This window comes from Felis catus, chromosome C2 (assembly GCF_018350175.1).
Source record: "Felis catus isolate Fca126 chromosome C2, F.catus_Fca126_mat1.0, whole genome shotgun sequence".
Lineage (NCBI taxonomy): Eukaryota > Metazoa > Chordata > Mammalia > Carnivora > Felidae > Felis > Felis catus.
Genome location: NC_058376.1, coordinates 130,770,842 through 130,787,156, shown reverse-complemented (window position 1 = coordinate 130,787,156; position 16,315 = coordinate 130,770,842). Strand labels below are relative to the sequence as shown.

The window sequence follows — 16,315 nt, the reverse complement described above, 5'->3', positions numbered from 1 at the left end:
TATGCTGCTTTGCTAATTAGTGGTTGTCTTGGGAGAATAAGACATTCAGACTGTTTCTCTGAAGCATCTCTGAATCTTGGGCCCTAGCTCTCTTAGTACCCCTGAACTTCAGTTTTGCTTCTCCAGGCCCACGAGATTACAAAGACCTCTGCTTACTTTCTTTTTTTTTTTTTAATTTTTTTTTTTAACATTTATTTATTTTTGAGACAGAGAGAGACAGAGCATGAATGGGGGAGGGGCAGAGAGAGAAGGAGACAGAATCCGAAGCAGGCTCCAGGCTCTGAGCCATCAGCCCAGAGCCTGACGCGGGGCTCGAACTCACAGACCGCGAGATCGTGACCTGGCTGAAGTCGTACGCTTAACCGACTGCGCCACCCAGGTGCCCCTCTGCTTACTTTCTTATTTCTCACTATCTATTTTCTGCTAGGCTTCTTAGCATCTCTACCCATGGTGTTTTATTAATCAGGCTTGAGGAACTGCCTTGAGTGGAAAACCTGGATAGAATGTCTGAATCACCTCAGTGGATTTCTCTTTCCATTTTTGGCCCCTCAAAACCGGACAGCCTTAGGGCCTTCAAACAGATGTCTCTTGGTTCTTATCCAGTGTTTCTAGCCATTTTCATTGGGAGAATAATGTAAAACAAGCAGGTACTTCATTACTAGAAGTAGATATAGCCATATCCTTCCTGTACACTTAGTTTCTACCCCAATATATTATGAATGTTCAGAAAGGAGGAATTATATCTGATTTTCTTTTATATCTCTACAATTTCCTCATATTTTACAATGTCTACACTTTAGTGATACATAGTGTTTATGGAATGTATGAATGAATACACAAATAAATGAATGAATGATATGAACAACTGGTATAGAATAGGAGGCTATCTGAGCAACAGCCTTAGTCACTACACTCTTATTATGTATTTCCTCAAGTGATCCCCCCACCCCCCAACCCCCACCGAATTCTAGACTGCAGCAAAACAGAATGAAGCCTAAAGCCATCCTAGTCTTCAGCTCAACAAAATATTCTCAGGAAATATACTGATCATAGAGTCTTTGTGCTTGATGTTAATATACAAGGAAGGATAAAACTTGGTTTCAACCCTTCAAAGTACCATCTGGTTTGGCGGTAAGAGGGAGCTGATGGATTTTCATTGGGAAATGTGGTTGTGAGGAAGTTATTTCTAGGGATGGAACAGAATGATTGAAGGTATGAAAGAGTGAACAGAGAGTCACACTAAGCAGCTTAATTCCACTGCAGCCTAAGGATGTGGAGAGGAGTTTGAGGCAATGCTGACAAAGTCAGCTCCATGAGGTGAAGGGTCTTAAATGCTCATCCAAAGACTCTGCATCTGCCTTGGGAAGCAGTTGGGAGCCAATGTCAGATCTTGAGCAGGAAAACAATATGACAGGCTCTATAATAAACAATATCAGCCTAGAAACTAGAAACCTTGTAGGACCCCTTAGAAAGAGAAAAGATGGGAGATAGGACTATTTATCTTCCCCCTGTGGTCTTCCTGCCCCAGCCTGAAACTAAACACCATGAGCCACAACAGTTGGAGTCTGGTGTACACCTTCCTATTCTATTTTTGAAGGTACCAAATTACCACAACCTTCATCTTGTTAAGAACCCACAATGGCTGTTTTTGCCAATAAATCTGTCCTGCAAACTGTGTCTGTCCACCAAAATGGCCCCTTTCCCTCCCAAACTGGTAGTCAATTCCTATCTCTACCCCTTTTACTCAAGACATTCACATTTCTCCCCTCCCCACTCATTTTTAACACTCATCTTAAGAAATTGGAACCTCCCTCTTACCTCCCTTTCATAATGGATGTGAGCCACATTAGTTTGTTCCTAGATGCCCTTGGATTCCTCTCTTGGAGTTTCGGCTTTGTTTCCTTAAATAGATTGTTGCTCCCTTAGGGAACATGCCGGTGAATTGCACTTAAAAATTGCTGACCACACTGAAGGAATTTTATCAGTCATTTTTCTTTTTTCTTTCATTGATATTTTAAACTTGTGTTATTTTTATTTAAAAATAGAAAGTAAGAAAAAAAAGAAGGAAAAACGCAGCCAATACTCATATCCATAATTCCACAACTATCAATAACATTCTGGTAAATATTTTTCTAGAATCTAGACATAATTTTCTTTTCTTTCTTTTAAAAATATATTTGTAATCATACTTTACATACACTTTAACATCTTTTTTTCTCTTGGTAGTATATCACAACAGTTTTTCTATTTTATTTTACATTCCTTTAAAACACTATTTAGGGTGGGGCACTTGGCCGGCTCAGTCAGTTGAGTGTTGGACTTCAGTGTGACTCAGGACCTCGAAACTCAGGAGTGCAGCCCCACATTGGGCTTATTGTTGTCGGCATGGAGTCCGTTTTGGATCCTCTGTCCCCCTCTCTCTGACTCTCCCCGGCTCATGCTCTTTCTCTCTCTCTCACAAAAATAAACATTTAAAAATAAAATAAAATACTATTTATAGGGTTAGCACAGAGATGTTGTCAGGACAAAGTATAAATCAAGGAAGGAAAGATCAGATGCCATCTATGCCTTCATGTAATTGAGAACCTACTACGGGCACACTATCTTGAGTACTGCTTTCAAATCCTGACTCCACTCTATACAATCTCCATGATCTGGGGCAAGATACTTAATTTCCTTAAGTCCCAGTTTTCTGGTTGGTAAATGGAAAGGATGTCACATTTTGCCTCCTACCACTGTGGGAATCACTGATCCACGTGATATGTTGAGTCCAGCACCTAGCAATAAGTACTCAAAAAGTGTTGCTGCCACAATTATTATCAATAACAGACACAGTGTATGAGGACACTTTGTAAAGGACTACATGACTATCAGGGATGATTACCACTAAGGACTCCTCTGATTCCTAGAAATAAAACAATTCATAAGCAGCTCAAAAATATCGTAAATGTACATTCAGAAATTTGTAACTTAAAAACAACAACTCTGGGATTAATTGTATGGTTACATGACACAATGTGGAATTTTTGGCTTTTTTTTTTTTTTTTTTTTTTTTTTTTTTGCTTGACCATCAGCATTAAGATGGCCCTTGGGACAGCTCAGTGCAAGCAAGGTTAATGATATAGGCATTTTACTGAGGTTTTGCTCTGGTAGAATTTTTAATAACTTGGAGGCTATATCGCCCGGCCCTTTTGGTCCAATATGAAAGACATTTTGTCAGGCAAGAAAGCAATAAGCAATCCACTGAGGTCTGGAATAGAAAAAGAAGCAGTGCATTTCTATGACAGCGATCTTGAAAATGGAATATTGGAATAAGAAAAGGGTATCTGAAAGATTTGGGGCCATACCCAAACTCTATAGCTTTCTATCACTGTGACTTTGGACAAACTATTTAACCTTATTATGCTTCATCTGCAAAATGTAAATAATAACATCCATCTTTAGGAATATGTTTTTGAGTTTTGGAGATAATGTAGGTTAGATACCTGACACTTGGTATATAATAGATGCTCATTAATTATAACTTGCTGTCATCAACTCAGGCTAGGTTAGTTTTCAGGCAGCATACTTGAACATAGTAAAATCGCAGCTCAGGAGGTAGGGATTTAATGTTGCTTTAGAACAGGGGTTGGCAAACTATGGTGTGTGGCCTAAATCTGGCCCACAGCTTGTTTTTGTAAATAAAGTTTTACTGGAAGGCTGACATATTCATTTACGTATTGTCTATGGCTGTGTCCATGCTTCAGAAGCAGAGCTGAGTAGTTGGGACAGAGACTATGTGGCCTGCAAAGTCTAAAATATTTATCATCTGGTCCTTTATAGAAAAAGTTTGCCAACCTCTGCTTTAGAGACATATGTGTTTATTTATTCAGCAACCCATCAATCTAGCATCTCGGGAACACTAAAAATGGAGTTTATAATGAGTACTGCTACAGATGTGGGGATCAGTAGTGAGAGAATTAGTTCCAGCATACCAACATGAATACTTTCTGAGGAAAAAGGGAAAGAATACTCTTTGTTGGCTTGAATGTTCTGAAGTGATTACATTCTTATCTCTACTTACTTATTAGATTAATTGCCAACTAGCTGCTAATGTACTAAATGTACTTTAGAAATTAGAACACCTACCTCTCCATTAAGTGAATTGCATTAACGTTAGATAAATAAGTTATTTCTTGCAAACCTAATCTATTTTATGTGTGGCTGTCATTGAAGACTACCTCTCAGATTTCAAGGACTCTGGATTTCGATCTTAGGTAGATGGCTGCTGATTCGCTGGAAATGCAAGTTAAGTGACTATTTCTATCAAAAGAAAAGGGGGAATTTCTCTGTCATTGTGATTTGCAAAGTACTTAGTGCTCACTGGTATACCTACAATAGCAGTTCTCAAACTCTTTGGTCTTAAAACCCCTTTACATTCTTAAAAATTATTGAGGACCTCAAGGAGCTTTTGTTTATGTGGATTATATCTATTGGCATTTATCCTATTATAAACTAAAACTGAAATTTAAAAAATATTCATTTGTTGCATCATTTTAAAAATAATAAAAATAGACCCAGTACATCATAACAAAAATAGCATTTTAGTGGAAAACAATTGCATTTTCCAAATTTAAAAAATAGTCAGAAAAGTGGCATTATTTTACATTTTTGCAAATCAGTTTAATGACTTAATGGCTTAATAGAAGGCAACAGGATTCTTATATCTGTTTTTGCATTCAATCTGTTGTGATATTAGACATCATGCCACTTCCAAAAAACCATTGTACACATGTGAATGAATGAGAGTGAAAAATGAAAATACCTTAGTGTTATTATGAAAACAGTTTTGACCTCATGCATTCCCCTGAAACAGTCTTGGGACCTTGAACCACACTTTGAGGACAGCTGCCTACAGCATACCTTCACCTCCCTCCTCCCTGGTTCTATTTCCCTGAAATACCAAGTTTTCCACATCTAGAGACCAATTCAACTTATATTCATTTGCCCTAAGTCCTGAAGAAAAATTTGGATTTTAGATAGGCAACCTGATTGAATCCCTCTCTGTCAGTGACTCTGTGTGTGTGTGTGTGTGTGTGTGTGTGTGTGTGTGTGTGTGTGTGTATAGCCTTGGGTAAGTCATTTCACATCTCCTCTTTTACAGATGAGAACAATGACATTAGATCAGAGGCTTTCTACCTGATGCATTTGGGTATCAGAAGGTTACCAGAGTATTACAGGGACCTGGGGATCCAGATGACCTATAAACATTGTCTGAGTTGGATACAGCATATTTTCCCCACATATTCATACTGAAAACTTTCAAGTATATGTAGAAATTAGTTGCTCTCATGATACTAATTAACACAATTAAAAAATTAAGACCTTTATTTATCTTAGTGGCTTTTAGTCATGATACATTTTCTCAATTAATAGATAAGTTTAACTGCTAACATGTAGGTTATGTAGGTAATGCTAAAAGCAAGAAGGAGCTTCTCCCTGATAAACTCTGGGAACTATTTTTCTTGCTGTGACATGAAATAATTGTATTATCTGATTCTATCACAAAAATACTGTGGCAAATTACATTTTCCAAAGATGGCTACCACCATATCCACTGTCCATATGCTTTTCTACAGTACAACTTTGCCACTCCCCCATCAGAGTGTGCAGTCTAACTCCCCTCTCTTTGATTCTGGGCAGGCCTTATGACCTACATAGAACTAACACAATGCAGCAGACGTGATGCTGCATGACTTCCAAGGCTAAGTCATAAAAATGCCACTCAGCTTTTCTGTTCTCCTGGGATGCTTTCTCTGGGAAGAGCCAGCCACCATGTGGGAAATGTGCCTAACCCAAGACTACTATGTAGGCATGCTGGCTGACCAACCCAGCTGAACCCAGCCTTTCAGCCATTCCATGTGCCAGGCATGTGAGTAAAGCTAGACTGAGCTCTCCAGACAAGCTCCTCCCCTAGCTGAGTATCGCTGTATGGCTTCTGTCAACATCATAAGAAGCAGAAGAATTGCCCCATTGAACCATGCCTGAATTTCTGACCCTCAAAATCATAACATGTAATAGAAGAGTTAAGTCACTAGGTGTTGAGGTGGTTTGCTTTGCAGCAATACATAACCAGTGGAGTAGTAGTATCTGGATAAGTCACCAGACCTTGCTGAGCCTTGGTTTCCTGAAGAGGTTGCATGAGGTGATCTTCATGGTATCATCTTAGAGCTCCTTAATTCTACATCTTTCCCCTTTTTCCACCTAAGACCATTCACCTTCCAGTCCAAAGAGGAGCAATGGCCTCAGCCTTCTCCTCTCTGGATTACTAAGGAGTCTGGGCTAGATACCACCATAATTTGAAGGATCTGGAGTCTACATCACTGGGGCACTGAAGCTCAGCGGTGACCAGGGCCTTAGATAATCAACCCAGACAAAGGTGGGAATGGCCACCTAGAACCAAATTAAGTGCTACATGAGATTTTTTCAGTTTTGTGAGCCAGTGCTCATTCAAATGAAGGGAAGCTGTTCAAACACCTCAGAGCTAATGGGCCCACTAACAAACCCCCAAGTCCTCTTGCACTATAACATAAGTCAGTTAGAAAGTGGACTAGAGGTGCTTAAGAGACTATTAAGTAGAAAGAAGCCATTATAAGCCATTAACTGAGCAGCTTAAAACTGCTACACACTGACCCAGTGGCTTATAATGGCATCAGGAAAGATACTACAAAGAAATTTGGTGAATTATTCCAAAACCTGGGGAGATGATGGGAAAGGAAAGAGCATAATAGCCATTAGGAACTGAAGATTAAAAGCTTACGTCCAAGTGACATCAATGCACACTGCAGTTTCCAGCACCCAGTTCATGCTAATGGCAGAAAGTAGCAGTTCTCGAAAGTTTCACACAATCTACTCAGGACACTAAAGACATCCAAATATCATCCATTCATAAGTATAGAGTCTTTTCTGATGTCCCTAGGCAGAATGAATTAACCTTCTCCAGACACTCTGATTATACATCACCTATCACATCCTGTCATGGCTATAGTATTATTTATACCATTTGTTGTTTAAATTTATGTTTCACTTAGTGAATTCCAGGTTGTGGGTATGAGAATGGTTTAAAGAATGTCTTTTCCCACCATCTAATGCATAACAAGCATGCAGCAAAGATTTGTGAATGAATGATGAATGGAGAATGAACAAATACAAGAATGAGCTAATGAGCGTATAAATGGGCTGAGTACTGTTCATAGGTGAAAGTGAATGAGATACGCCAGGATATAAGCTACCTAAGACTTTAAGGAATTGCTTGAGACATTGGTTTACCTTTTTCAGCCTAATGCCTATAAGCAAGTGTTTGAAAAAGTGGTGCCACTTCTAAAAATCCCCTGTTCTCTAGTTGTGCTCTAGGAAAATGGAATCCTTTGTGCATACATTTATTAATGTGATGTGTTTTTTTGACTTAAAGATACGGTTGGAGGGAGATCATAAAAATATGGTGAGGTTGGAAAGGACACCCCCCCACCCTTTTTGATGGGTGGAAACTAAGGAACTTTTTCTGTATATACAAGACTAACATGGCTTATGATTGGGTAAAAATTGTGAGATACAATAGAAAGAACACAGACGGGAGTCAGACTCCCATGTAACTGACATGGAAATGAATCCTCAGTTTTACAATTTACTAGCAGGATATGTTGGCCAAGAAAACTGCTCTGCAGACCTCCCACTACAGGGAATGTAACTGACCAAGGGCCCCAGCCGCTGTGCCCTGAAATACATCTCTGCACTTGCACTAAGGCCAGGCTTCCCATGGGCTGCTCCCAGCCAGTGCCTGCATGTGTAGGGGATAATAAGGCAGGCATGGGAGACATGAAACTTTTCTGCTGGTCAATATTGGCCCCAGGACTCCCTGATGGCTTTGCTGACCCTTCCTTAGACTGAATGGCATTCTAGGACACTGCCACCTGCTCTTCTCTCCCTCTCTCCCTCTCTCCTTTAGTTATGGTAAGACTTGCATTGCGGTCTGCAAACTTCCTCCCTATGTTCCCTACACAAGCATTTTCCTAATAAAATCCTTGGGTATTTAAGCCTGTCTTGGTGTCTGTTTCTTGGATTATCTGGACTAACACATGGAATGACCTTAAGTTATTTCATCTTTGAATCTGTTTCCTCATCTGCAAAGCAAAAGTTAATAATGCCTGTTACACGGGAGCTGTAAGAATGATCAAATTTGATAATGCATGAAAAGCTCTAGGGGTGCCTAGGTGGCTCAGTTGGTTAAGCATCTGACTCTTGATTTCAGCTCAGATCATGATCTCTCGGTTTGTGAGATGGACCCCCAAGTCAGTCTCTGTGCTGACAGCATGGAGACTGCTTGGGATTTTTTCAGTCCCCCTCTCTCTGCCCCTCCCCACCCCTCACATGCACTCTCTCTCTGTCTCAAAATAAATAAACTTAAAAAAAAAAAAAGCTCTTAACCCTGTTCTTGGAAAACATAGGTGCTTAACGAAAGTCACTTTTCCTCCCTTTCATGTCTTCTTTTTTCTTATGAAATGTCCCTAACAATGGGCTTAAACCATATTTATCTGTGGTTGACCTGTGACATTTGGGAACAAATGAAGCCTAGGTGTAACAAAATTGTCTTCTTTTAATTATAGTCCCTCCCACTTCTCATGAACTGCTTCTAAAATTTGGGAAAAGTCTTACTTTGCAGACCTCTGTGAAATCTTTGATCTGTTTAATAATGTGGGAAAGGGAGAAAACAGCTTCAGGGGAAAATCTGATTAAACTTTGTATGTTAGCCTTATTACTTTCTTCAGTTAGGTTAACACCCAGCACTTTACCTTGTCATCCAATTTCCGTGCATTGAATGCAAGTTCAACGTAGTCATCATTGCCAGATAATTCTTCAGCAATCACCTAAAGGAAAAAATTTTCACATATTTTCAAGTGTTTTGCAGAGGCTGTTGAAGCCATTGTTCTACTCCAAGGATCCCAGATTAAGAGAAGTATTTAAATATTTAAAATTAAGAAGGAGATTAAATATTTTTGAGATGAGTGAAGGAAAAAGATCTCTAAGATGTCTTAAAGTAAAGATGGCAAGATGAGGGGTTGTTCTCCTGGGAAAGAACAAAGGTAAATCTCATACCTGGATTTAATATCCCAAAGCTTCTCTGGGACTGTGGGCTTTGCAAGTGAGCCTTTGGATTCATGGCTTTTTAGAGCAACAATGGGGTCTTCAAAGGCCCTTTGAATCATTTGTATGGAATTGAACCAAGAAGTTAAAAAAAAAAAAAACTTTGACATGAATGTATCATTTAAAATATTCAAGCAACAAACTCAGGTAAGTGCTTGTGAGAATGGTCATAACTTAAATCACAGGGAATCCTTTTGAATTTTTCCCTTAAAAAATGGCTTAAAATTTTTGAAAAGGGAATCAGTCACTTTCAAGTTAAAAAGGAATGTTCAAAGGAACTCAGGAGGTTTGCCTCCTGGCAATTTACCTCCCTAGCAATTCAGATTCTTGGTAAGTCATTCTACCTTTTCTTTTTCTTTTGTCCCCACAACTAAATGATTAGAACACTTTCTCTACCTTTCTCAAGGGCTCTAAAACAAGATGCCAAAGTTTCAAATACTAGAGTACTTTGAAAATTTAAGGTTTTATTTAGAAATACTTCCAGTATTGCCCAATTGAACACTATGTGATGACAGAAATGTTCTGTAATCTGCACTGTCCAATACAGTAACTGATAGCCATGTGTAATTATTTTTTTATTAATTTTTTAAAAATTCCAGCTGTTTCACATAACATGTTATATTAGTTGCAGGTGTATAGTACAATGATACAACAGTTCTATATATTACTTGGTGTTCATCATGATAACTGCTCTTTAATGCCCCTCACCTATTTCACCCATCCCCACACCACCTCCCCTCTGGTAACCATCAGTTCTCTATAGTTAAGAATCTATTTCTTATTTTGTCTCTCTCTCCTTCAAAAAAAATCTTTTCCTTTGCTTGTTTTGTTTCTTAAATTCCATATATAAGTAAGATCATATGGTATTTACCTTTCTCTGATTGGCTTATTTCATTTAACATTATACTCTCTAGCTCCATCCATGTTCTTGCCAATGGCAAGATTACATTCTTTTTATGGCTGAATAATATTCCATTGTATATATAGATACCACATCTTCTTTATCCATTCATCTATGGATGAATACTTTAGCTGTTTCCATATCTTGGCTATTGTAAATAATGCAGCAATAAATATAGGGATGCTTGTATCCCTTCAAATTAGTGTTTTTGTATTCTTTGGGTAAATACCCAGTAGTGCAATTACTGGATCATAGGGTAGTTCCATTTTTAACTTTTTGAGGAACCCCCATACTCTTCTACAGTGGCTACACAAGCTTGCACTCCCACCAACAATGCATGAGGCTTCTCTCCACATCCTCACCAACACTTGTTTCTTGTGCTTTTGATTTTAGCCATTCTGACATGTATGAGGTGATATCTCATTGTAGTTTTGATTTGCACTTCCCTGATGATGAGTGACATTGGGCATATTTTCTTGTGTCTGTTGGTCATTTGTATGTCCTCTCTGGAGAACTGTTTGTTCATGTACTCTGCCTATTTTTAATTGGATTATTTGTTTTTAGGGTGTTGAGTTGTATAAGTTCTTTATATATTTTGGATACTAACCCTTTATCAGAAATGTCATTTGCAAATATCTTCTCCCATTCATTAGAATGTCTTTTAGTTTTGTTGATTATTTCCTTTGCTGTGTAGAAGCATTTTATTTTGATGTAGTCTCCATAGTTTATTTTTGCTTTTGTTTCCCTTGACTCAGGAGAAATATCTAGAAAAAAGTTGCTATGTCCAATGTTGGAGAAATTACTGCCTATGTTCTTTTAGGATTATTAGTTTTAGGTCTTACATTTAGGTCCTTAATCTGTTTTGAATTTATTTTTCTGTATGGTGTAAGCCAGTGGTTCAGTTTCATTCTTTTGTATGTAGCCATCCAATTTCCCCAACACCATTTGTCTAAGAGGCCATCTTTTTTCTCATTGCATATTCTTTCTTCCTTTGTCAAAGATTAATTGACCATATAAACGTGGGTATATTTCTGGTCTTTCTATTCTATTGCATTGCTCTATGTGACTATTTTCATGCCAATACCATACTGTTTTGATTACTAAAGCTTTGTAGTATAACTTGAAATCTGGAATTGTGACACCTCCACCTTTGTTTTTCTTTTTCAAGATTTTTTTTGGCTATTTGGGGTCTTCCATGGTTCCATATGAATTTTTGGATTGTTGATTCTAGTTCTGTGAAAAATGTTGGTATTTTGATGGGATTGCATTGAATGTGCTGATTGCTTTAGGTAGTATAGATATTTTAACAATATTTATTCTTCTGATTCATGACATTGGAGTATCTTTCCACTCGTTTGTGTCATGTTCAATTTCTTTCATCAATATTTCATAGTTTTCAGAGTACAGGTCTTTCACCTCCTTAGCTAAGTTTATTCCTAGGTATTTGATTATCTTTGGTGCAATACTAAATAGGATTGCTTTCTTAATTTCTCTTTTTGTTGTTTTATTTCTGTATATAAAAATGCCATGGATTTCTGTACATTAATTTTGTATCCTGCAATCTTACTAAATTCATTGATCAGTTCTAGTAGCTTTTTGGTGGAGTGTTTAGGGTTTTCTTTATAGAGTATCACGTCATCTGCAAATAGTGGAAGTTTTACTTCTTCCTTACCAATTTGGATGCCTTTTATTCATTCCTCTTGTCTGACTGCTGTGGCTAGGACTTCCAGTGCTATGTTAAATAACTGTGGTGAGAGTGGACATGATTGTTGGATTGTACTGTTTATGACTCTAAAGTGTCCTTTTTTGTCCCTTGTTACAGCCTTTATTTTAAAATCTATTTTGTCCAATATAAGTATTGCTACCCTGGCTTTCATTTTACTTCCACTTACATGATAAATGTTTCTCCATCCTTTCACTTTGAGTCTGTATGTGTCTTTAGGTATGAAATAAATCTCTTGTAGGCAGAATATAGATGGGTCTCTCTCTCTCTCTTTTTTTAAATCTATTCTGTCACTCTATGTCTTTTGATTGGAGTATTTGGTACATCTACATTCAAAGTAATTATTGCCATTGTGTTACTTTTTTTATGGTTCTTTTTATAGTTCCTCTCTATTCCTTTATTCTCTTGTTCTTTATCTCAGGATTAGTTTTCTCTAGTAAAATACTTGGATTCCTTACTTTTTATTTTTTTGCATATCTATTACTGTTTTTTGATTTGTGGTTACCATTCAGTTTATATATAACATCTTCTGCATATAGCAGTCTATATCACGCTAATGGTCCCTTAATTTTGAATTCATTCTTCATTCTTTTCCCCTCCACATTTCAGATATTTGGTACCATATTTTATATCCTTTTATCTTGTGCTTCTCTTGACTGATTTTTACAGACACACTTAATTTTTCGGCTTTTGTGCTATTTTTCTTACTCTTACTTATGGGTTTTATTTTGCACTCAGAGAATCCCCCTTAACATTTCTTGTAGGGCTGGTTTAGTGGTCATGAATTCTTTTAATCTTTATTTGTCTGGGAAACTCTTTATCTCTCCTATTCTGAATGGTAGCCTTGCTAGATAGAGTATTCCTGGCTGCAAATTTTTCCCTTTCAGCACTTTGAATATATTATGCTACTCCCTTCTGGTCTACAACGTTTCTGCTGAAAAATCAGCTGATAGCCTTATGGTGTTTCTTTCATATGTAACTGTCTTTTCTTGCAACCTTTAAAATTCTTTCTTTATCCCTATTTTTTTTCCATTTTAATTACTATGTGTCTTGGTGTGGACCTCCTTGGCTTGAGTTTGTTGGGGGATCTCCGTGCCTCCTGAATCTCTGTTTCCCTCCCCAGATTCATAGCCACATGTAAATATTGGCTATGATATATATGAACACTTGATACATGGTTAGTGTAAGGTATGGATATTTTCTTTTATTTAATTTTGAATAGTTTTATTTAAGTCTAAATAATCACATGTGGTTAATGGCCACTAAAAACGATAACATAAATCCAAACTATTATATTAAAGAAGAGGGCTAAATGCTGGGTTCTCTGGTCCTTAGGCAACAAATCTAACCTTGGACTAACCATTATCAGAGCAGATTTTTAATTCTCAAAAAAAATGAGAAGCAGGGATAGGTAGTTTGATCATTTGAAAACCCCAGACAATTCTATATTCTTAATGTCATTGACAACTCCATTTTCGTCCTCCACTAAAACCTATATATTAACTGCAGAAGTGCTTAATAAAAGTGAATGGCCTCACTTTCAAATCCTTATTCTATTCCTTTTTCCTAGGGGTGGAAGGGTCAAAATTATATGGGCAAGAAGGATAACTAAGAAAAAAGGAACAAGAAGGATGGGGGTGACTTGGACAGCTGGGCAGTTGTGGCATCAACCCCAATGGGCAGAGAGTCTGCTTCTCACTGCAGGTTTGGACCAGCGAGCGCCATCTAAGCACCAAGACAGAGAGCTGCTAAGGGAGGGCTTACCGTGATGGAGGATTTCCCTGCTGTGTTCCCATGCTTCAACAAGGATTTAGACAGTTTTCGCTGGGAAACGATCTGCACAAAAGAAAACAAAAGGTGAAGATATTATTTATATGAATGTTTGTCCACTTTTTAGTTTTTCCTTTACAAAATTCTGCATTCACAACTCTACTTGAAATTATAACACTGTATCTGTTTATTTTCTAAGATTTTTCCATAAGCCTCTCCTAAATACAGGTTCTTCTTTCTTTCTTCTTATGGCATGTGAGGTAAGAGAGTGAGGGCATAAGAAATTACAGATGATTCAGTTAATTCAGAGGTGACTTAATTGTTCCTGAAACGTTTACCACCAAATTAGATAGAAAATGTTGGATATGCATTTTATGATAAAGCAGATAAAGTTTCAGAATGATCTCAAATTAGCACTAAAACCTCTTGCAAAGTGGGTGATGGGCTACAGGGAGGAAAAGAAACTCAAGGTCTAAATATACAGCTTCTGTATCTATAATCTCTAGAGTTCTGTTTTTAATATATTCTTTAGGAAGCTATAAAGTCAGTCATTAGGAAACTGATGCTCAGAAAACCACTAGGAGTCATTGGAGTCCTCTTCGTAATTCAGTATCAATGCACAACATGTGATGACAACCAAAGTTGCCATTATATTGGGAGCTATTTTTAGCAGAATGTGTCACATCCCCCTCTTACTTCCTTTTTTTGAAAAAAAAAAAAAAAGTATGGCAAGGCATTGAAGACCTGATGGATATGGAACCCATGATTCCCAAAAGAGAAGAGGTTTAAAAGAATCAAATGAAAGCTGTGCTTTTGCTAAGGGAGAACAAAGTCATACTTTGTGGTAAGCAGCTCTACCTAAGACGGCTCCCAACAGTCCTATTCATGCCATTGTGCAATTCTCTCTGTTTGAGCGTGGGATAGATCTAATAACTTGCTTCTAATGAATAGAATACCACAAAAGTGATGGAGTATCCCTTCTGAGATTAGGTTACAAAATGAATGTCACTTCCTTCTTGATCATCATCTCTTATTCTTCTCAGAGCCCTGGCCCTGGGGAGAGCAAGTTACTATGTTGTGAGTAGCCCTACAGAACAGCCCAAGTGGCAAGGAATTGATGTTTCCAGTCAACAGCCAGTAAGAACCAGAAGTCTGCCAACAGGCCCATGATGAGCTTGAAGCAGGTCCTCCCCTAAGTTGAGCCTTGAGATAACTGCACCTTGACAGCAGCCTTGTGAGAGACCCTGATCCAGAGGACACAGCCACACTCTTCCCTGATTCTGTGAGATTAATGCTTGTTTCAGCTGTCAAGTTTTAGGATAATTTTTTATGTAGCAACAGGGAATAACATACATATACACATTATTTACAGAATAAGAAAGGAGATCACTATAAAAAGCAAGGAGACAAACCCATTCTCTGACATCCTTAGATATTTTTGTCTCTGTCTTAGAGCAATGAAAATACTGAGTGTGCTTGTGTTAAATAAAAAAAAAAATCATAGAACTTTCCTAAGCCAAGCAGATTTAAAGATCCTGATTCTTGGGGCTCCTGGATGGTTCAGTCAGTTAAGTGTCCAACTCTTGACTTTGGCTCAGGTCATGATCTCATGGCTCGTGGATTTGAGCCCCACATTGGGCTCTGTGCTGACAGTGTGGAGCCTGCTTGGGATTCTTTCTCTTCCTCTCTCTCTATCCTCCCTTGCGCTCTCTCTTTCTCTCTCTCTCAAAATAAATAAATAAATAAATAAATAAATAAATAAATAAATAAATAAATAAATAAAAATATCCTGATTCTCAACTGACTATGATTTGAAGAGGAAAGAGTATTTCTTTAAGAAACCATCTGGTGCTTGATGGTGATGATGATGATGATGGTGATGATGATGACCGCAATGGGAACTCCCATTTTAAGGAGTACACATTCCCCAAATATTTACTTACGCTTCATTGTGTTCAGGTTTGGAGCAGAAAATAGATTGAGGTAGGTTGAAGAAGAGATGAAGAGGGAAGGAAATGGGGCAAACATATGAAGACAAATCTTTCAGTAAATTTGGTGATAAAGTGAGGCAGAGAGATAGAATAGAATCTTCAGGAAATGAGAAATTGATTAAGGTTTCTGTTTTAGTGGTCACTTTATTGCTAATTTTATAAGCTTACAAATTTGGGATTGTTAGTTTCCTTTTCTACATGAGGAAAATAGGACACAGAAAGTTTAAGTAACTTTTCCAAGGACACAGTCCTTAGAGTTAGTGTGGCAGGGATTTGAACATGGCTCTGACTTCAGAAACTGATGTCGAGCCATAGCTGGTAAGTAAATTCATGAAACAGATTCAGAAAATTTTCACTCCTGGATTTTCACTTTATGTGTTTGCTTTTAAGCCCTTGATCTCATATTTTTAAACTTAACCCTCAATATGTAAACATGAAGAAGATTGTAAAGAAATAATCAAGTTAGGGGCACTTGGGTGGCTCAGTTGGTTAAGCGTCTGACTTCCACTCAGGTCATGATCTCGTGGTTTGTGAGTTCAAGCCCCGCATCAGGCTCTGTGCTGACAGCTCAGAGCCTGGAGCCTGCTTCAGATTCTGTGTCTCCCTCTCTCTCTCTCTCTGCCCCTCCCCCCTTGTGCTTTCTCTCTCTCTCTCTCTCTCTTTCTCTCTCTCTCTCTGTGTCTCAAAAATAAAAACACACACAAAAAAAAGAAATAATCAAGTTAAACCTTAAGAATGAAGTAATCTGAA

At 37.8% G+C, this 16,315-nt stretch overlaps 1 protein-coding gene across 3 annotated transcripts in view; it reads right to left on the bottom strand.

Annotated features, from left to right (window-relative positions):
• The window catches only part of CPNE4 (copine 4), a 603,237-nt gene that overhangs the window by 120,607 nt on the left and 466,315 nt on the right, over positions 1-16,315 (bottom strand). For all 3 annotated transcript variants that reach the window (XM_045037596.1, XM_019810707.2, XM_003992123.5), the window contains 2 exons: positions 13,569-13,640; positions 8,829-8,903 (listed from right to left, as the gene is read on the bottom strand). In XM_045037596.1, coding sequence (XP_044893531.1) covers positions 8,829-8,903; positions 13,569-13,640 — 147 coding nt within the window. The remainder of the gene's footprint in view (positions 1-8,828; positions 8,904-13,568; positions 13,641-16,315) is intronic.